This window comes from Nerophis ophidion, linkage group LG03, assembly GCF_033978795.1.
Source record: "Nerophis ophidion isolate RoL-2023_Sa linkage group LG03, RoL_Noph_v1.0, whole genome shotgun sequence".
NCBI lineage: Eukaryota > Metazoa > Chordata > Actinopteri > Syngnathiformes > Syngnathidae > Nerophis > Nerophis ophidion.
The window spans coordinates 19548176-19571609 of record NC_084613.1 but is presented as its reverse complement, the minus strand read 5'-3'; the positions used below and the strand labels follow the sequence as shown (position 1 = coordinate 19571609).

The following is a 23434-nucleotide window of genomic DNA, read 5'->3' as shown; positions in this document are numbered from 1 at the left end:
CACTTTCATCATAACAATTTTCAACATCCACCAGATTAAGAAATTACTGTCTTTAACAAAAAAAAAATTCAAGGAAAGAGAATAAAAGCACATACAAATATAATATAAAAAATAAACAACTCTAATAAATATAAAAAAAATAGGATGAGATGCAAAATACAAAGAAAAAAATGCTAAAATAAATAATTTTATATTTCTCCAATAAAGATATCAGATTCAGGGCTTTTGTATTTTTAACCATTTTTTAAGATTTAATTGATCATTTGAAAGTATTAAGCTCATGGGAAAACGTAGGTTTTACTCTCTGTTGGCCCTGCGATGAGGTGGCGACTTGTCCAGGGTGTACCCTGCCTTCCGCCCGATTGTAGCTGAGATAGGCGCCAGCGCCCCCCGCGACCCCAAAAGGGAATAAGCGGTAGAAAATGGATGGATGGATACTTTCAGAAATCAACAATGATGTATAAAAAAAATTAGCTTGAAGCATAATAATATTGACGAGCATTTCAATGTTACCATCATTTATAATTTTAAATGGTCTTTGATTTGTATCTCCCAACCATCAGGTGGCGGTTAACAGAGACGGCAAAGTTGAAATGGTCTGGGTTTTTTTTGTTTTTTTATTGAACAATTGTACAAACAAACATATTTTCAGAATGTACACAAAATCTAAGGCACTTTTATCATAACAATTTTCAACATCCACCAGGTTAAGACATTATTGTCTTTAACAAAAAAAAATGTCAAGGAAAGAGAATAAAAGCACGAACAAATACAATATAAAAAAATAAACACTTAAATTAATATTAAAAAATGCTTCCCGGTGGCACTGGCTTTAGTGCAATATATAATAAATCCCAATTACCATGAACAATATTACAGTTTTTGGGCAGCACAGTGGAACAGGGGTTAGGATGTGTGGCTAACAATATCAAGGTCCTGGGTTCGATCCTGTGCTTGGGTTCTTCTGGTGTGGAGTTTGCATGTCCTCCCCGTGAATGCGTGGGTTCCCTCCAGATACTCTGGCTTCCTCCCACTTCCAAAGACATGCACCTGGGGATAGGTTGATTGGCAACACTAAAATTGGCCCTAGTGTGTGAATGTGAGTGTGAATGTTGTCTGTCTATCTGTGTTGGCCCTGTGATGCGGGGGCGACTTGTCCAGGGTATACTCCGCCTTCCGCCCGATTGTAGTTGAGATAGGCACCAGCGCCCCCCGCGACCCCAAAGGGAATAAGCGGTAGAAAATGGATGGATGGAATATTAAAAAATAGGATAAAATGCAAAATACAAAGAAAAAAATGCTAATCTAAATCATTTTGAATTTCTCCGATAAATATATCAATCAATGTTTACTTATATAGCTCTAAATCACTAGTGTTTCAAAGGGCTGCACAAACCACTACGACATCCTCGGTAGGCCCACATAAGGGCAAGGAAAACTCACAACCAGTGGGACGTCGGTGACAATGATGACTATGAGAACCTTGGAGAGGAGGAAAGCAATGGATGTCGAGCGGGTCTAACATGATACTGTGAAAGTTCAATCCATAGTGGATCCAACACAGTCGCAAAGAGTCCAGTCCAAAGGGGATCCAACACAGCAGCGAGAGTCCCGTTCACAGCGGAGCCAGCAGGAAACCATCCCAAGCGGAGGCGGATCAGCAGGGCAGAGATGTCCCCAGCCGATACACAGGTGAGCAGTACATGGCCACCGGATCGGACCGGAACCCCTCCACAAGAGAGAGTGAGACATAGGAGAAAAAGAAAAGAAACGGCAGATCAACTGGTCGAAAAAGGGAGTCTATTTAAAGGCTCGAGTATACAAATGAGTTTTAAGGTGAGACTTAAATGCTTCTACTGAGGTGGCATCTCAAACTTTTACCGGGAGGGCATTCCAGAGTACTGGAGCCCGAAATGAAAACGCTCTATAGCCCACAGACTTTTCAATTTAAGGGCTTTTGTATTTTTAACCATTTTCCAAGATTTAATTGATCATTTGACAGCATTAAGCCCATGGGAAAATGTAGGGTTTACTTTCAAAAATCGACAATGATGGATAAACAATTTAGTTTGAAGCATAATAACATCCATACATCCATCCATTTCTACCGCGTATTCCCTTTTGGGGTCGCTGGCGCTTATCTCAGCTACAATCAGGCGGAAGGCGGTGTACACCCTGGACAAGTCGCACCCTCATTGCAGGGCGCATAATAATATTGACGAGCATTTTCTTTGTTTTGTATGGCGTTCCCGGCCCCGGCAGGTCACCTCCCAACCAGCAGGTGGCGGTACGCACAGAGCCCGCCAAGTTTAAATGGTCTTTGTTTTGGACGCGTTTCCCTGCCCCCCATCGCAAAATTGGAAGCCGTAAAAATGTATGACAGGTATGTCAAATTCTTTCGGCACGTTTGATCCTTCCAGGTCTTTTCTCAGGTTAAAGTCGTCGTTTAGTCCTTAACGTTGACAGCCAGCAAGCCACATTGTGCGCTGATGTTTTTCTGGCGTTAGCCGCGTCGCAGAGCCGCTGATGTTGGTAACTGCTCTAACAATTACCGTGAAGACCAAATGAATCTTGATGTTTTTCCTAAGTAAGCCATCAGTTAATATGGAGGACAAAGAGTTTACACCACTGACGGTACCCACGGATTATTTTCAGCAGTGGTGAGTTGTTGCTGCAGGAAGTCGTGGAATGTCATCTTCCTGATTTTTACATTTTCACTGTTTTTATTCCTCACGACAAGGATTATGTTCATGCATGTTAAACATCTTACTCTTATCTTCTTGCACTTCTTCTCGCACTTTCACTTTCAATTGCTGCAGGCTTGAAATGCATGTTTGAGTCGTGGCTGCAAAAACATCACCATTGTTGTGTGCATTATATCAGTGCAACTTTTTTTTTGCAGGTTTATTCTCATCTCATCAAAGTTGAACTTTTTGAACTGAAAACTTGTATTGTCCCTGGATTTATGCACAGACCAAACACAACAGGGGTGTCCACAGTCCGCCCGGCAGCACATCTTTGTAACCCATGGGTGCACAAACTTTTACCACACTGACAATGTTTATACTGCAGGCCAAACTGGCCCAAATTGGATTTTTTAGAAATCTGATAGCTGGCTGTTTAGTTTACTATAAAAATTTAATATTTATCAGACTCCAGTATAAACGCAAACCGGCCCCAATGTGGTCTCGACATCACTTGCGTGTGCAGTTCAATAAAGTGAAAACAAAGGATGTTGACAGGATTCCATAAATGAACAAGAAAGCCACTACTACTAGGGACGGCGTGGCCGTGCGCAACCCAAGGGTCCCTGGTTCAATCCCCACCTAGTACCAACCTCGTCACATCCGCTGTGTCCTGAGCAAGACACTTCACCCTTGCTCCTGATGGGTGCTGGTTAGCGCCTTGCATGGCAGCTCCCTCCATCAGTGTGTGAATGGGTAAATGTGGAAGTAGTGTCAAAGCGTGTTGAGTACCTTGAAGATAGAAAAGCGCTATATACAACCCATTTATAATTTATTTATTTACTACCATCCATCCATCCCTTTTCTACAGCTTATTCCCTTCGGGGTCGCAGTGGGCACTGGAGCCTATCTCAGCTACAATCTGGCGGAAGGCCGGGTACACCCTGGACAAGTCGCCACCTCATCGCAGATAGACAGACAACATTCACACTCACATTCACACACTAGGGCCAATTTAGTGTTGCCAATCAACCTATCCCCAGGTGCATGTCTTTGGAAGTGGGAGGATTACCACAAAATAAAATGAAAGTTGCCACACATTAAAAATTAGTGTCTTTTCTTTGAAATAAATTACAGTAATATAATGTGTGGAATAAGCGGTATAAAATGGATCCATCCATTCATCCAGGGATGGATGGATGGATGGATGGATAATGTGTGGATAAATATATTTGCAATATATTGCAAAAATTATTTGGCCACCTGCCTTGACTCACATATGAACTTGAAGTGCCATGCCAGTCCTAACCCATAGGGTTCAATATGATGTCGGTCCACATTTTGCAGCTATTACAGCTTCTTTGAAGGCTGTCCACAAGGTTGCAGAGTGTGTTTACAGGAATTTTCTAACTTTCTTCCAAAAGCGCATTGGTGAGGTCACACACTGATGTCGGTCAAGAAGGCCTGGTCCTCAGTCTCCGTTCTAATTCATCCGAAAAGTGTTCTATCGGGTTCAGGTCAGGACTCTGTGCAGGCCAGTCAAGTTCATCCACACCAGACTCTGTCATCCATGTCTTTATAGACCTTGCTTTGTGTACTGGGGCAGAGTCATGTTGGAAGAGGAAGGGGCCCGCTCTGAACTGTTCTCTCAAGGTTGGGAGTATGGAATTGTCCAAAATCTTTTGGTATCCTAGATCATTTAAAGTTCCTTTCACTGGAACTAAGGGGCCAAGCCCAACTTCTGAAAAGCCACCCCACACCATAATTCCTCCTCCACGAAATTTCAGACTCAGCACATTGCAGTCTAAAATGTACCGTCCTCCTGGCAACCTCCAAACCTTCCATCAGATTGCCAGATGGAAAAGCGTGATTCATCACTCCAGAGAACGCGTCTCCACCGCTCTCGAGTCCAGTGGTGACGTGTTTCACACCACTGCATCCGGCGCCTTGCAATGGTCTCGGTGATGTATGGCTTAGATGCAGCTGGTCGGCCATGGAAACCCATCCAATGAAGCCCTCTGCATACTGTACGTGGGCTAATTGGGAGGTCACGTGAAGTTTGGAGCTATGTAGCAGTCGGCGACCTCTTTGCACTGTGCACTTCAGCATTCACTGACCCCTCCCTGTCAGTTTACATGGCCTACCACTTGGTGGCTGAGTTGCTGTTGTTCCCAAACTCTTCCAATTTCTTATAATAAAGCCAACAGTTGACTTTGAAATATTTAGGAGCGAGGAAATTTCACGACTGGATTTGTAGCACAGGTGGCATCTTGTGACAGGTCCATGCTGGAAATCACTGTGCTCCTGAGAGCGGCCCATTCTTTCACAAATGTTTGTAGAAACAGTCTACATGCCTAAGTGCTTCATTTTATTCACCTGTGGCAGGGCCAAGTGATTAGGACACCTGAGTCTCATCATTTGGATGGGTGGCCAAATACTTTTGGCAATAAATCTGTGTGTGTGTGTATAGATATACAGTGAAGTGAAGGGAATTATATTTATATAGCACTTTTCTCTAGTGACTCAAAGCGCTTTACATAGTGAAACCCAATATCTAAGTTACATTTAAACCAGTGTGGGTGGCACTGGGAGCAGGTGGGTAAAGTGTCTTGCCCAAGGACACAACGGCAGTGACTAGTATGGCAGAAGCGGGAATTGAACCTGCAACCCTCAAGTTGCTAGCACAGTATTTAGTCAGCCACCGATTGTGCAAGTTCTCCCACTTAAAATGATGACAGAGGTCTGTAATTTTGATCATAGGTACACTTCAACTGTGAGAGACAGAATGTGGAAAAAAAATCCAGGAATTCACATTGTAGGAATTTTAAATAATTTATTTGTAAATTATGGTGGAAAATAAGTATTTGGTCAAACATTCAAAGCTCTCACTGATGGAAGGATGTTTTGGCTCAAAATCTCACGATACATGGCCCCATTCATTCTTTCCTTAACACGGATCAAACGTCCTTTCATCTTAGCAGAAAAACAGCCCCAAAGCATGATGTTTCCACCCCCATGCTTCACAGTAGGTATGGTGTTCTTCGGATGCAACTCAGTATTCTTGTTCCTCCAAACACGACGAGTTGAGTTTATACCAAAAAGTTCTATTTTGGTTTCATCTGACCACATGACATTCTCCCAATCCTCTGCTGTATCATCCATGTATCCATTTTGGTATAAACTCAACTTGTCGTGTTTGGAGGAAGAAGAATACTGAGTTGCATCCCAAAAACACCATACCTACTGTGAGTGTGAATGTTGTTTGTCTATCTGTTTTGGCCCTGCAATGAGGTGGCGACTTGTCCAGGGTGTACGCCGCCATCCGCCCAATTGTGGCTGAGTTAGGCACCAGCGACCCCAAAGGGAATAAGCGGTAGAAAATGGATGGATGGATGGATTGTATTACTTTAACATCTTTTCACGTTTCATAAATTAAATACACAGAGGAAATAAGTAAAGAAAATTAAATGAACTCAAATAAAAGAGGCTTAATGATGCAATACATACATACAGCTAGCCTAAACAACATTGTAGTCATGTATTGACCAAATATGCCTGATTAGCACTCCACACAAGTCAATAACATCAACAAAGCTCACCTTTGTGCATTCAGGCACTGAACAAAAAGTTTGGTGGACAAAATGAGACAAAGGAGTCGCGTAAAACACGTTTTTCTGTGGCAGCATCGGAAAACGTTGTACATGTAAACAAACTGTCGCGTCACAATCCATACAACTATGGTATGTTCAAGAACCGTCGAAATTAGTAGGACAGAACGGCGCTCGACAAACACTTCCAGAAGTGAAGCATGAATACAAACATATTAAACAGTTGGCTTTCTAATAATTAAGAAGGTTTCTGTCATGTTTTCCCCTTTACAGAAACCATAATAAAAATAAAATATATTTTTCCCCCCATCTTTTTTCCATTTTCATACATTTAAAAAAAAAAAAAAGCTCCAGGGAGCAACTATGCCGACAGCTGGCCTAAAATATGAAGACAAAGTCACTGATTGGGCAACACGGATCCCTCCTGCTGTGTCGTCTTATTCTCTGGCAGACCAAGTGCATTTATAATAGGTTTATGAGCAAGGGCGACCAAACTTCCTGGTAGCCTGGATAACTTTTCTCTAATGAACTCGCAGCATTTGTGGAAGAAGTTTGGACACCGTTGCGATGCGACGACATAAAAATCAAACCTCTGCACGTATGTTTTGTACCCCTCTTCATGCACACCCTTTAAACGCCGCCTGTGGAGAATCGGTAACATTGCGAGCCGTCACCTGCTCCTCCTCTCATCGTCAGGTACCAGTCGAGCCAGCAGCACCCCGAAGTGCACCATGTGATGTCCTACCACTACGGCGAAGGCCCGAGAGACGAGCCCGTCATGGCAGAGCTGTCCGTCCACAGGGAGACGCCGCACTGCCAGGAACAGGTGTACCACAACTTCTCCGCAGACAACTACCCGGAGTCGGCCTATCAGCAAAGTGCCGTCGAGCAGCAACATCCTGCATACCCGCAGCATCCTCAGCAGCCGCACACGGTGCAACAACAACAACAACAACAACAACAAGAATCGTTTCAACAAACATGGCAGCAACATCAGCCTCACTATCACGACACGATACAACAGCAGGAGACAAACGTTTATCAACAACCTCCGCCTGCTGCTCCGCCTCAAGGTAAATGAGCAAACATGAAGTATGTTTATACAACAGAGGTGTAGCGGTCCGCTTGCAGTACGTTCTAAAAATACTATAACAAAAAAATATTAAAAAGCGGTGAAATGTTACAAGAAAAAATCGTAATGTTGACTATAATAACATAAAGCTGCTATGCAGGCTGTTTTTTCTTAAAAACTGTCATTGCTTCATAAATAATAAATATCATATTTTTATTTTAATGTTATGAATTATTGACCTATTAAAGGCTCCAATTACATCACATCAAATAGGCCAAGGAAATGTTTTTTGGGAAAAATATTGCATATTTTGTGTGTTTGCCAAATAAAACCAAAGATTTGTATGACAAAAAGGGCATTAAATAGACAAAAAAAGTAATCAAAATAATACAACTTTATAATCGTCTGAATCTCAAAGTGGATACAGACTGATTTAAGTGTTAAAAATAAAGGAGATATAAAATAATGTATGACCTATTTTTAACACATGGATCCCTGAGAATTTTTGTGGTTTTCTTGTTTTTATATAGTCATGATCAAAAAAATTAATCAATATCAATATTCTGAACTATTGACTTAGTGAAGGCTCCAATTACTTCACATCAAATATTCCACTATGAAATGTTTTTTTTTTCGAAAAACATTTGCATATTTTGTGTTTGCCATAAAAAGCGAAGTTTTGTATGACAAAAAGGGAATTAAACAGACCAAAAAAAGTAATAAAATAATAGAGCTTTATAATCAACAGCTATATCTCAAAATTGAACTAAACAGATTAAAGCGTTAAAAGTAAAAGTATATACAATTATTTTTAACACTTGGATCCCTGAGAATTTTAGTGGAACTTTTGTTTTTAAACTGTCATTATCAATAAATAATAATGAATCAGACTCAATATTCTGATCTACTGACTTATTACTTTGCATCAAATATTCCACTTTGAAATATAAAAAAAAAAAAATTTTGCATATTTTTTGTTTGCCATAATAAAAGCAAAGTTTTGTATGACAAAAAGGTCATTAAACAGACAATAAAATATAATAGAGTAATACAACTTTATAATCGATGGCTAGTTCTCTAAGTGGATCTAGACTGATTTGAGCGTTAAAAGAAAAAGAAAAAAATAATAATAATGTATGGTTTATTTTTACCACTTGGAGATTTGAGAATTTTAGTGGGATTTTTTTTTTTAACTCAATCAAAAAAATATAACTAATCAAAATCTTTATAATGAACTATTGACTTATTCAAAGCTCAAATTACTTTGCATCATATATTCCACTTAGAAATTATTTGAGGAGAAAACTGTTTTTTCTTTAACGAAAAGGGCATAAAATATATATTAAAAAAAAAAAAATGTTTGTCGACTGCGATCTAAAGTTGATCTAGAGATTTAAGCTTTGGGGAAAAAAAAAAAATTTGAAAAACATTTGCATATTTTGTGTTTGCTATGAAAAATGTACATATTGTATGAAAAGGGGATTACACAAACAAAGAAGAAAAAAACTTAAATAAATAAAAAAAACTTAAAACCGACGGCATGATCTCAAAGTTGATCCAGACTGATTTAAGCGTTAATAGTAAAACAAATCATGTATGACTTTTTAACACTTTTAGATCCCGGAAAAATTTTATAGGATTTTTTTTTCCAACTCATTGTTCAAAAAATAATAATGATGGATCAAAATCAAAGTTATGAAATATTGATATATTGAAGGATTCATAATCAAATATTCAACTTTAAAATATTATTTAAGAAAAAAATTGCATAGTTTGTGCTCCCCCCCTAAAAAAAACTAAGTGTATGTATAATGCCCTTTTTGACAAAAGAAAGTTTTGTTTTGGCATAGAAAGCATTAAAGAAACAAAAAAAGGTTAAAAAAATGTATAAAAACGTATTATTGACGGCTCGATTTCAAAGTTGATTAAGAGATTTAAGCCCTGAAAGTAAAAAAAAATAAAAAAAATTACATTTATGACTTAATTTTAACACTTGGACCCCTTAAATTTTAGCGGGATTAAAAACAACTGTCGTTGCTCAAAAAATTTATGTTATGAATTATTGACCTACTGAAGCTGAGATAGGCGCCAGCGCCCCCCGCGACCCCGACAGGGAATAAGCGGTAGAAAATGGATGGATGGATGGATGACCTACTGCAGACTACAATTACTTCAAATATTCCACTTTGAAATATTTTATTTAAAATAATTTTTGTGTGTGTGTGTGTGTTTATGAATGTTTGCCGTACAAAACCATTTTTTTATGACAACAAGGGCATTCGTTGAACAAAAAAATAAATAATAAAATAACAAACAATTATAATCGAAGGCTAGATATCAAAGTTGATTTTGACTGATTTAAGGTTTAAAAGTATAACAAATTAAAATAATGTATGACTTTTTTGACGATTTCAATGTTTTTGTTTTGTTTTTTTTAACTGTCATTTGTCAAAAATATAATAATGAATTATTATTATGAACCACGGACTTATTGAAGGGTTCCAATTAAAATATTGCACTTTGAAAGATATCTATTTTTAATTTTGCATGTTTTGTGTGTTTGCCAAAAAAAACTAAGTTTTGTATGACAAAAAGGGCATTAAACAAACAAAATTGCAAAATAAAACACAACTTATAATTGACAGCAAGATCTAGAAAATGATCTAATGACTTAAGCGTTGAAAGTAAAACATTTTTTAATAATTCATGACTTATTTTTAGCCCTTTTGGATCCCTGAAATTTTTAAAGCAGGATTTAAAAACAATACTGCCATTGCTAAAAAAATAACATTTAAAATCAATTTTATGATTATTGATCCATCAAAGGCTCCAATTACTTCACACCAAATAATCCTCTTTGAAAAAAAATTTTTGAAAAAGTTTTCTGTGATTGCCATAAAATATTTTTATTTTAGTTTTGCATGACTAAAAGGGCATTATAAAACAATCAAAACAAAAAAAACTTAAAAAAAAATTTAAACTTATAATCGACATCGAGATTTCAGTTAATTTAAACTCATTTAAGTGTTAAAAGTAACAAAATAATGTATGACTTCTTTTTAACACTTTTAGATCATTGAACATTTTAGAAGGATTCATTAAAAAAAAAAACATTGCTCAAAAAATAATAATGATGGATCAAAATCAATTTTATAAATTATTGAAAAAATTAAGGCTCCAATTAATTCACATCAAATATTCCACTTTCAAATACTTTTTTTTTTTGGGGGGGAAAAAATTGCATATTTTGTGTGTTTGCCATTAAAAAATTGTTTTGTATGACAAACGGGGCATTAAAAAATCATTAAAATGTGATAATAATAATCAATGACGTTGAATGTAAAAAATAATGTATGGTTTATTTTGGATACACATTTAAGTGGGATTTAAGGAAAAAAAAAACTGTCATTAGAGTGGAAATTAATGTTATGAATTATTGACCTTTTAAAGGCTCCAATTACTTTATATCAAATATTACGCTGGAACACGAGAAAACAGTTTTTTCTTTAACAAAAAGGGCATAAAACATTAAAAAAAAAATTTAAAAATTAATGTTGACTGATAGATCTAATGTTGATCGAGAGATTTAAGCTTTGGGAAACTGAAAAATATCAAAACGGCTGCCGCATGCTTTGATTGTTCAGTGTGCGGCCCTCAGTAGCTAAGGTTGTACACCCATGCTAACGGCTCATTACCGCTTTTCCCCCAGCAGCGGTGACGCCGGTGAAGAAGAAGCGCGGCCGTCCGCCAAAGAACCAGAGCGACAGAGGGGCGGTCAAAGTGGAGGAGGACGACCAGCGGGAGCAGGCGAAGAAGGCCAAAAGGATTCTCAACCGCTTCAACGGCATGTCAGTGGCTGAGGTTATGGCCAAAACGCTGCCCGACGTTATTACCGGCAATCTTGACATTTTGATAGTGAGTTGTAAAGAGCCCTGTGAAGGAGCGCCCGAGCCACGCGTGCGTCTCGCCGGCTTTCTGTCTGAAGAGCTTGGCTGTGTCTCAAATGGAACACTTCAATAAGTGTACTAGTATGCACATTGCAGGGTTCTCAGTGCGCTCATTTTGAATCCATTCCATCCATTCGCAGAAATTTCCCGCTTTTTCGTCTTCTCTCATTTTTATTATATATATATATATATATATATATATATATATATATATATATATATATATATATATATATATATATATATATATGTATATATGTATGTGTCTTGATTGGATTATCCGGAGAATAGTGCTCGATACCGTGGTAGAGCGCAATATGTAGGTGTGGGAAAAAATCACAAGACTACTTCATCTCTACAGATCTGTTTCATGAGGGGTTCCCTCAATCATCATGATATATATATATATATATATATATATATATATATATATATATATATATATATATATATATATATATATATATATATGTATATATATATATATATATATATATATATATATATATATATATATATATATATATATATATATATATATATATATATATGTATATATGTAGGTGTGGGAAAAAATCACAAGACTACTTCATCTCTACAGATCTGTTTCATGAGGGGTTCCCTCAATCATCATGATGATTGAGGGAACCCCTCATGAAACAGATCTGTAGAGATGAAGTAGTCTTGTGATTTTTTCCCACACCTACATATATATATATATATGTATATATATATATATATATATATATATATTATGATATAATTAACCCCTCCCCTTCCGGTGTGTCCATCACCGCACACTCCCCATTTTGAGTGCCCGCATCGCAGTGTGAGCGCACTTAGGCACTCAAAGTGCCAAGTGTAAGTGTGTTAATGTGCCATTTGAGACACAGCCTGTCTGGGGTTTTATTTATTTATTTATTTATATATTTTTTGGTCTGTTTCCATGGTAACCGCCTGACGTTTCTCCTCAGATTGGAATCAACCCGGGACTGTTGTCGGCCTACAAAGGACACCATTACCCCAACCCCGGGAACCATTTCTGTACGTAAAAATGGAATTACTGTAACTATCCTCATTATTTTTCTTGTTCATGGTGCTTTTATCACGGCTTAATCACTGAATTATTCCTTTTTTTTTTTTTTTAAACGCAACCATGGCTGCGCAAAATGAAAGTGAATTAGTTTTCCCCGAAAATTGGCTCATGGTTCTTAGTAATATTTATGTTGTATTTATTAAAATAGATTGTATAATAAAAAAATGGGGAATACATAAAAACAAATGTTAAAATGTAATTATAAAAAAAATGGAAATAATTATAATTAAATCTTAAAAATGTTTGTGTATTATTGTAATATATTATAAGCAATATTAAAAAAAATATGTAGAAGTTATAAAAAATTGAATGATTATATCCATCCATCCATCCATCCATCATCTTCCGCTTATCCGAGGTCGGGTCGCGGGGGCAGCAGCCTAAGCAGGGAAGCCCAGACTTCCCTATCTCCAGCCACTTCGTCTAGCTCTTCCCGGGGGATCCTGAGGCGTTCCCAGGCCAGCCGGGAGACATAGTCTTTCCAACGTGTCCTGGGTCTTCCCCGTGGCCTCCTACCAGCTGGACGTGCCCTAAACACATCCCTAGGGAGGCGTTCGGGTGGCATCCTGACCAGATGCCCGAACCACCTCATCTGGCTCCTCTCGATGTGGAGGAGCAGCGGCTTTACGTTGAGCTCCTCCCGGATGGCAGAGCTTCTCACCCTATCTCTAAGGGAGAGCCCCGCCACCCGGCGGAGGAAACTCATTTCGGCCGCTTGTACCCGTGATCTTATCCTTTCGGTCATGACCCAAAGCTCATGACCATAGGTGAGGATGGGAACGTAGATCGACCGGTAAATTGAGAGCTTTGCCTTCCGGCTCAGCTCCTTCTTCACCACAACGGATCGATACAACGTCCGCATTACTGAAGACGCCGCACCGATCCGCCTGTCGATCTCAATGATTATAATTAAATGTTAAAAATGGATGTGAATTTTTACTAATATATTATAAAACCTTTTTTTTTTTAAATAATTAATTATTTTAAAAACATCTTTAAAAGGTAATCATTAAAAACATATTTTGAAATAATTATAAATAATGTAAAAAATGTGTCTGTAGTTTTTTGATAAATTATATAATTTAAAGGCCTAGTGAAACCCACTACTACCGACCACGCAGTCTGATAGTTTATATATCAATGATGAAATATTAACATTGCAACACATGCCAATACGGCCTTTTTAGTTTACTAAATTGCAATTTTTAAATTTCCCGCGAAGTGTTGTGTTGAAAACGTCGCGGTATGATGACGCGTGGGTTTGATGTCACCGGTTGTAGCGGACATTATTTTCCAGCCCGATCCAAGCTATAAATAGTCTGCTTTAATCGCATAATTACACAGTATTCTGGACATCTGTGTTGCTGAATCTTTTGCAATTTGTTCAATTAATAATGGAGAAGTCAAAGTAGAAAGATGGAGGTGGGACGCTTTGATCCTTTAGCCACACAAACACAGCCGGTGTTTCCTTGTTTAAAATTCCCGAAGATGAAGCTTTACTATGGATCAGAGCGGTCAAGCGAACATGGATCCCGACCACATGTCAACCTGCAGTTTTCGGTGACAAAATTGTGGTAATAAGTCGCCTCTTACCGGAAACATCAGCGGAGCTTCCGTCCTGCTGCAGCTGCCGTGACTTCCCTCAGAGATTCTGGCGTCAACACACCCGTGGCCATACCCCTTCGACTTTCAGGTACTATTTAATCTCACTAAAACACTAGCAACACAATAGCAGATAAGGGATTTTCCAGAATTATCCTAGTAAATGTGTCTAAAAACATCTGAATCGCTCCTACTGCAATTGCCTTTTTTTTCCCTTTTTTCTAGTCCTTCACTCTAAATTTCCTCATCCACGAATTTTTCATCCTCGCTCAAATTAATGGGGAAATTGTCATTTTCTCGGTCCGAATAGCTCTAGCTGCTGCTGGCTATGATTGTAAACAATGTGAGGATGTGAGGAGCTCTACAACCAGTGACGTCACGCGCACATCGTCTGCTACAAGGCTTTTTTATTAGCGACCAAAAGTTGCGAACTTTATCATCGATGTTCTCTACTAAATACTTTCAGCAAAAATATGGCAATATCGCGAAATGATCAAGTATGACACATAGAATGGACCTGCAATCCCCGTTTAAATAAGAAAATCTCATTTCAGTAGGCCCTTAAACACATTTTTTGTAGTTTTTTAAATAGATTATATAATTTAAAAATACATTTGAAATATGAAGAAATTATAAAAAAATGTTAAAAGGTAATTGGTAAAAAAGATATTTTGAAATAATTATAATTTAATGTTAAAAGTATGTGTGTTTTCTGAACATTTGTATTAAAAAATGAAGAAATTATTTTAAAAAATTTAAACGGTGATATTTGAAAAATATTTTTGAAACAATTATAATTAATGCGGTATGAAAAAAAAAGATTATATATTAAAAATATTCAAATTTTTTTTAATCTATAAAGAAAATATTACAAATGTATTTTGAAATAATTATAATTAAATAATAAATATTGATAAAGTAGCTAATAACTTTTTAACATATGTAATTCAATTAAAAATAACATTTACGAACTTAATTGGTTCTTAAAACAATTTAAATATGATTAATGGGTTCCAGACTCGACAAAAGTCCATATTTTAGTGACGGTTTGTACACTTTGAACACAATATAAAGTGCTATACAGTCCCCTGAACTGTCCCATTGGTGCCTTTACAAATGATAGGAAACTACAGAAATCCTTAACTTTAACAACCACATTGCTACAGTGATAAATATTTTTTTTTAAAAGTAGAATCCACTTAAAGTACATTAACATCGGAAAAGGAGGATCTCACAAGAGGAGAGAAATTAGCAGACGGGGAGGAGCTAGCAGGTGGTCAGGGAGGGAGGGCGTGTGTGTGTGTGTGCTCTTGGAAGAGACGTCGCCAAATGAGAGGTTGTCTGCTTTGGCTTTTTTTTTCTCAGAAAAGTCAGTTGGCGAGCGAGCTTCTTCCATCGCTTCAGTATGAAAAGGCAAAAAATGGCTGCAAATGATTGAATGTAGCATCCATACATAGAAGTATATCAGGCCCGATCAAAATGTTTGTAAACCGGAAAGCTGGCAAATACAGGCGTTAGAAAAATCGAGGTTGTGCTGTGGATTTCATTTATAAATCAAACCAGATTAATTAGACTGATCCACAAGTGAAATTGTTCCACACAGTAGCTCAGTTACAAAAGATGGAAAGGATAATGCACACGAAGGCACAAAAAGAGGGCGAAAACTAAATATATAAAGTAGACTCAAAATGTACCATAGTAGCAATATAACATACATGTAATATTCACATATTATATATATACTGTGTATAATATATACTAATACATGATATTAATATATTATATTATTTTATTATATAATATATACAATATATAAACCATCCCAATTACCATGTGCAATATTACAGTATAAGTAACAGCTGCAGCATAAAATAAAGAGTGTTAGAAAATTACACCTTTGAATTGGATTAATCATGATTAATCAAAGGTTATTTCTCGCTCGCATAATTTAAATTAGCTTAGAGCTCAATATTTGGACACAAATGCAATGTTGTTGTCAAAATGTCATACAGGAAAATTCTTTTTAATGTTTTACTTGAATGAGCGTCATTATTTGCTCAAAACTTGGCAACAGTTTTATCTAAATTCCAGTCGGGGTTTATTTTGAATTGAAATTTGCTGTTAAGATAAAGGAGCATTTACAGTCACAATAAATAAAGTGAATACTGCAATATTTTATTGTGATACATCACAAGAGTTACCTTGTTATTTTTGACAGTCCTATTTATTATATAGTTGTTATTAATGGTACAAATAATGACACCCTGTAAAATAGCTGTGGACGCTTAAAAAAATCCTTTCTATCTGGAGTGAATGAGACCTTTGTATGTTTGTCTGCAGGGAAATGTCTATTTTTGTCTGGCTTCACTGAGCAGCAGCTCAACTACATGCATGACGAGAGCCTGCCGGAGAAATACGGGATAGGATTTACCAACATGGTGGAAAGGACAACACCCGGCAGCAAGGACCTCTCCAGGTGATATACACCTGCCGCCAACGAAAACGGCTAACGCAGATGATGCCTTTACATTAGAGATCCGATTATCGGGACTTATATTTGACATTTTTATACATACATCGGTATCTGCCTTTTTTATTTGTATTTTTTTTACAACTACAACAGAACTACATCAGCAGATACAATATATACACATACAGTGGGGCAAAAAAGTATTTAGTCAGCCACCTATTGTGCAAGTTCTCCCACTTAAAATGATAACAGATGTGTGTAATTTTCATCATAGGTACACTTCAACTGTGAGAGACAGAATGTGAAAAAAAATCCAGGAATTCACATTGTAGGAATTTTAAAGAATTTATTTGTAAATTATGGTGAAAAATAAGTATTTAGTCAACCATTCAGAGCTCTCACTGATGGAAGGAGGTTTTGGCTAAAATCTCACGATACATGGTCCCATTCATTCTTTCCTTAACACGGATCAATCGTCCTGTCCCCTTAGCAGAAAAACAGCCCCAAAGCATGATGTTTCCACCCCCATGCTTCACACGACAAGTTGAGTTTATATCAAAATGGATACATGGATGATACAGCATAGGATTGGGAGAATGTCATGTGGTCAGATGAAACCAAAATAGAACTCAATTCAACTCAAGTGGCTGTGTTTGCAGGAAGAATAATACTGAGTTGCATCCCAAGAACACCATACCTACTGTGAAGCATGGAGGTCGAAACATCATGCTTTGGGGTTGTTTTTCTGCTAAGGGGACAGGACGATTGATACGTGTTTAGGAAAGAATGAATGGGGCCATGTATCGTGAGATTTTGAGCCAAAACCTCCTTCCATCAGTGAGACCTTTGAATGGTTGACCAAATACTTATTTTCCACCATAATTTACAAATAAATTCTTTAAAATTCCTACAATGTGAATTCATGGATTTTTTTTCACATTCTTTTTCTCACAGTTGAAGTGTACCTATGATGAAAATTACAGACCTCTGTCATCATTTGAAGTGGGAGAACTTGCACAATCGGTGGCTGACTAAATACTTTTTTTGCTCCTCTCTATGTTACCAGCATTTAGTATATATACAATTAAGGAGATAGTAATAACCATTGCTCAAGCCCTGCATTAGAAAAGTTCCCTTTTTTTCCCCGCAGCACTTTGTCGGCCAAAACTTCAGTTTTTTTGCCGGGAAATCTTTCCAGTGTTGTTTTTCGTCTTCACTTCTACAGCAACCGTGTCGCTCGACCCACCTCCCTGCGCAATAATCGTATCTTGGACTCATTCAAGAAGCACCTACAGTTTCATGTTCAGTGAATCAATCAAAAAAATTATAATTACATGTTAAAAATGTGTGTAGAATTTTTTTGATAGATTACATTATAGAAAAATATTTTTTTAAATGTTGAATACATTATAAAAAATATTAACTGGTAATATTAAAAAAAAATTGGAAATACTTGTAATTAAATGTTAAAAATGTGCGTGTAGTTTTTTTAATAGATTATATCATTTTTAAAAAATGAAGAAATTACAAAGAAATGTTAAAAGGTATCTATTAACAATTTTTTTTAAATAATTATGATTGAATGTTAGAAATGTGTGTGTAGTTTTTTAATAGATTATATAATGAAGAGATATATTTTTAGAATTGTAAAAAAAGGTCAAGGTTATTATTAAAAACATATTTTAAAATAATTATATGTAAATGATAAATATTTATAAAGTAATTACTAACTTTTTAACATGTATAAATCAAATAAAAATAACATTTACAAACTTAATTGGTTCATGAACAGGGTTTGTAAATTGTAAAATTAATATAGTGAATCAAATTCCCCCATAAATAATGGGTTCCAGCCTCCACAAAAGTCCATACTTTAGTGATGGTTTGTACTCTTTAAACACAATATAAAGTGCTATACAGTACTGTATAGCAATTATAATAAGGAGATAATGAAACAACTGTCTCTGTATTAACAAGCTAAAACAACAAGCTGAACTGTCCTGTCTGCACTGATCATCTGCCAACACACGCGCACACAGACACACGCACGCACACACACACATACACACACAGCCGTAGATGCACAACTCTATTAAGAAGTAAATTTAAAATAAAGTGATTTTGAGTCGAGATTTATTTTGAATCGAATTGTTACCCCCAAGAATGGAAGCGAATCGTGTGAAGCCCAAATATTCACATTCCTATAAAGAAGTACTTTGATTTTCAGCGGAGAATAATTTTGAATCGAATCGTTACCCCCAAGAATTGAATTGTGTGGTGCCATAAGATCCCCAACTCCATTAAGAAGTATTGATTTTGCGTGGAGAATTGTTTTGAATCGAATTGTTACCCAAAAGAATCGGACCAAATCGTGTGCAGCCCAAAGATTCCCTGCTCTATTACGAAGTATTTATTTTGAGTCGAGAATGGTTTTGAATCAAATCGGTACTCCCAAGAGCCGTATTGGATCGTGTGGAGCCCAAAGATTCACAACCCTATTAGGAAGTATTGATTTTGAGTCGGGAATCGTTTTTGAAACGAATTGTTACCCAAGAAATCAAGTCAAATCATGTGACGCCCAAAAATTCACAACTCCATTAAGAAGTATTGATTTTTAGTCAAGAATCGTTTTAAATCTAATCGTTACCCCAAGGAATCGGATCAAATTGTGTAGAGCTCAATGATTCCCTGCTCTATTAAAAAGTATTGATTTTGAGTCGATAATCATTTTGAATCGAATCGTTACCCAAAGAAATTGAATTGAATCGAGTGGTGCCAAAAGATTCACAACTCCATTAAGAAGTATTGATTTTGAGTCAAGAATCATTTTGAATCGAATCGTTACTCCCTAGAATCGAATGGTGTGGTGGCCAAAGATTCACAGCCCATGAATTACCATGAATTGATTAACGTGGACCCCGACTTAAACAATTTGAAAAACTTATTGGGGTGTTACCATTTAGTGGTCAATTGTACGGAATATGTACTGAACTGTGCAATCTACTAATAAAAGTATCAATCAATCAATCAAAGCCCTACTGGATCGCTTCTCTTCTTTTTCATCCCAGTAAGGAGATCCGCGAAGGAGGCCGACAGCTCCTTGAAAAACTCCAAAGATACAAGCCACGGATCGCCGCTTTTAACGGAAAAGGTACGTGACAAGATGGTCACTTGTCGCCTGTTTGTCACGAAACGTTTGCAATTGTATTTTATCAGGCATTTATGAAATCTTCTGCAAAGAAATCTTTGGCGTGAAGGCAAAGAATCTGGAGTTTGGTCTGCAGCCCCACAAAATCCCAGACATTGAAACGGTACGTCGGACAGGGAATGCACGGGAACATGACTCATCGTCCATGAGTCATGTTTGCTACTTTTGCAGGTTTGCTACTTGATGCCGTCCTCAAGCCCGCGCTGTGCCCAGTTTCCACGTGCCCAGGACAAGGTGCACTTCTACATCAAGCTGAAGGAGCTGCGCGACCAGATGAAGGGAGTTGCAGCCACCGGCCACGATGTGCTGGAGACCGAGTACTCCTTTGACCTGCTCCAAGCTAAAGGTAAACATGCCCTACATGGGTTGTACGGTACACCGGTACAAACAAACTACTATACAGCCTTTAAAATACCGTATTTCCTTAAATTGCCGCCGGGGCGCTAATTAATTTAAAACCTCTTCTCACTCCTGCGCTTACCAAAGGCATACGGCAAAAGTAAGCATGCGCTAATTATTTTAAAACCTCTTCTCACTTCGGCACTTACCAAAGGCATGCAGTAAAAAATTGAGTGTGATGTAAGCTTGGACCTTAAATCCTACTAAATAGCTCTTAATCTTCTTCCCTTTATGCGATTTTAAATTACCGGTATTGAAATCATCCTCCTCCATTTTGAAAATGATGACAGGGGAAGTGTCACTCGTGACGTCACGAGTTTAACCAGGCGGTAATACTAAGCATGCGCTAATTATTTTGGGAAGCGAGTTTGACCCGGCAGTAATTCAAAGCAGGCGGATACTATATGCACTGCGACAATTCAAGGAAATACGGTATACCCGTACTTTATTTTTTGGGATGAGACAAGACACATGGGAGTCAACACACACAGAGCACTTATGAGCAGAGACAGAAAAGGGACAAAGAACGTATTTTGGCATAAAATTAACAATAAAGGTGAAACTATAAACCCTGAAGCACCGCTTTGTAAGAGGTGCGTTCAAACCTAGCTAGTGGCTAACATCCCTTCACGGTGTTTTAGCTTCTTCTAAATCATCAATCCATGGCAACAAATAAAGTATGTTTCTTCCAAGTATCATCCCCGCAGGACGAGGAATAGCTAAACATGCTTCACTACACACCGTAGGAGGATACAATAGCTAACCGCTAACAGCAAGCTAGTGTAAACAAACGACGGCACGCGTTCAATTTCAATGAGCGGGATGTTTTAATCCATCCATCCATTTTCTACCGCTTATTCCATTTGGGGTCGCGGGGGGCGCTGGTGCCTATCTCAGCTACAATCGGGCGGAAGGCGGCGTACACCCTGGACAAGTCTCATCCTCATCGCAGGGCTAATACAGATAGACAGACAACATTCACACACTAGGGCCAATTTAGTGTTGCCAATCAACCTATCCTCAGGTGCATGTCTTTGGAAGTGGGAGGAAGCCGGAGTACCCGGAGGGAACCCACGCATTCACGGGGAGGACATGCAAACTCCACACCAGAAAGATCCCGAGCCCGGGATTGAACCCTGACTACTCAGGACCTTCGTATTGTGAGGCAGACGCACTAACCCCTCTGCCACCGTGAAGCCTGGATGTTTTCATATTAAATTTAAATACCCAGAGGTCTGACAGGGGACAAATTGTAACCATCTTGTGGACAACGTGGGAAACTCAGGTCAGTCAGTGACCACGATGTGAACTTTCTTGACAATTCAATCACACAATTTACCTATATGACCCAATCCAAACAACTTTTCCTAGTCATGGTGCAGTGTGAAAGCCGATGTGTTTACTTTGCAAGTAAGGAAACATTCTTAAAGGAATATAACCTGCGGAGGCACTTTCTGACGAAACATCCGCATTTCTATGTTCGGCCCCTGTGTCCTTGGGCTTAGGAAACTGCGGACATGTTCGCGATGTAGTTGAATAGCCCTGGTTTAAGGCCTGCAAATTCTTGGTCACCCTTAGTCGATACTGCAATGATTACATCGATATTTTTTTATCATCACTAAATCTTTTGTCACTTTTGTTATTGTTTATAAACTCAGGAAATACGCCTCTGCATGGACACAGGAGAACGTTAATTATGACCAATGTACAACTCTAACTACTTGGTATTGGATTTATACCAACATTTGTAGTTTATGCAAACAGAAGAATATGTAATTATTACAATTTAACAGAAGTGTAGATAGAACATGTTAAAACAGAAAGTAAGCAGATATTAACAGTAAATGAACAAGCAGATTATTATTCCATCATCATTTTGACAAAATAATAGAATAGGAAATGACACAATATGTTACTGCATACGTCAGCGGAAAAATTATGGGCCTTTGTTTGCTTACTTACTGCTAAAAGACTTGCTATTTAGTATGTTTACTATCTTATGTGATGCAGAAAATGTTGTTGCAATAAAACCCATTTGTTTATACATATGTTTATTGTCGCATACGATTTTCTGTTAAAAAAAGGCCAATAATTAAATTTTTTGTGGTCGCCTTTATTTTGAAAAGTATTGAAATCCATTTTGGTACCGGTACAAAAATACTGGTATCGGGACCAATCCCTACATAACCTTTATTGATTAGTTTCACACCGAAGGTTATTTCATTTATACTTTTGAATTGCCGGGCCGCTGACTTCCATCTGCGTTTGTTCTACAGAAGACGCAAAGAGGATCGCCATCAAGGAGGAGCAGATGGACCCCGAGTACGAAAGCTGTAGCGGAGGGCATGAGAATGTGAGGCAAAGCGACAACTTCTACAACTAAAGTCGGCATGGATCCGTCGCGTCCACAGCTGGAGAGGAATGAAAATACAGTTTACTGTGGGACTTTAGTGAAGTGCACTGAGGACTTGACCGCACACGACTGTTGGATTCTTCTCCTGCACTGTGCATGTACTGTACTAGGCGTTATATTTCCCCCTATTTATTGCATTTGGTATCATTTATTTGACTTATTTTTGTACTGTATTTTGAAATAATGGAATTTTATGTATGATCATTTGTGTAAACAAGTAATTCGACTCCACAATTTCTAATCTGTTTACACAACTATTAAATTCTTCGTTATGGAGATCTATGTTTTTCGTTGGTGGGAAATGATTGGATTCATCATGTCTTCTTTAAATATTATAGATTTTTACCTAATCTCTAACTCAGGGGGTCGGCAACCCAAAATATTAATAGGCCTATGAAATCTGTCTGGAGCCGCAAAAATTCTATATAAGTGTTATAATTAAAGCAACACATGATGTAAGTTTCTATATTAGCTACAGTGGGGCAAAAAGTATTTAGTCAGCCACCGGTTGTGCAAGTTCTCCCACTTAAAATGATGACAGAGGTCTGTAATTTTCATCATAGGTACACTTCAACCGTGAGAGACAGAATGTGAAAAAAAAATCCAGGAATTCACATTGTAGGAATTTTAAATAATTTATTTGTAAATTATGGTGGAAAATAAGTATTTGGTCAACCATTCAAAGCTCTCACTGATGGAAGGAGGTTTTGGCTCAAAATCTCACGATACATGGCCCCATTCATTCTTTCCTTAACACGGATCAATTGTCCTGTCCTCTTAGCAGAAAAACAGCCCCAAAGCAGGATGTTTCCACCCCTATGCTTCACAGTAGGTGTGGTGTTCTTGGGATGCAACTCAGTATTCTTCTTCCTCCAAACACGACAAGTTGAGTTTATACCAAAATGGATACATGGATGATACAGCAGAGGATTGGG

The 23434-nt window shown here is 37.6% G+C and overlaps 1 protein-coding gene across 4 annotated transcripts; it reads left to right on the top strand.

The window, feature by feature from the left end:
- Nucleotides 1-2255: 2255 nt before the first annotated feature.
- Nucleotides 2256-22775, top strand: LOC133549271 (G/T mismatch-specific thymine DNA glycosylase-like). 4 transcript variants are annotated; one of them, XM_061894513.1, is made up of 10 exons: nt 2289-2383; nt 2589-2660; nt 6989-7365; nt 11074-11279; nt 12286-12355; nt 16350-16485; nt 19548-19630; nt 19696-19790; nt 19859-20033; nt 22363-22775. In XM_061894513.1, the coding sequence occupies exons 1-10, from the start codon at nt 2373-2375 to the stop codon at nt 22467-22469; spliced, it is 1332 nt and encodes a 443-aa protein (XP_061750497.1). In that variant the 5' UTR covers nt 2289-2372; the 3' UTR covers nt 22470-22775. The 4 variants fall into 4 exon arrangements, with proteins under 4 accessions (XP_061750498.1, XP_061750497.1, XP_061750495.1 ...); XM_061894514.1 differs by lacking the exon at nt 2589-2660 and having other exon boundaries at nt 2256-2383; XM_061894511.1 differs by having other exon boundaries at nt 2308-2660.
- The last annotated feature ends 659 nt before the right edge of the window (nt 22776-23434 follow it).

What these genes read in the sequence shown, in the direction of transcription:
- LOC133549271 (XM_061894511.1), top strand. Translation starts at nt 2,575, where the DNA reads ATGTTTTTCCTAAGTAAGCCATCAGTTAATATGGAGGACAAAGAGTTT. An exon ending in ACGGATTATTTTCAGCAGTG is followed by an intron (nt 2,661 to 6,988) that starts GTGAGTTGTTGC and finishes TCTCATCGTCAG; the next exon opens with GTACCAGTCGAGCCAGCAGC. An exon ending in AAATCCCAGACATTGAAACG is followed by an intron (nt 19,791 to 19,858) that starts GTACGTCGGACA and finishes CTACTTTTGCAG; the next exon opens with GTTTGCTACTTGATGCCGTC.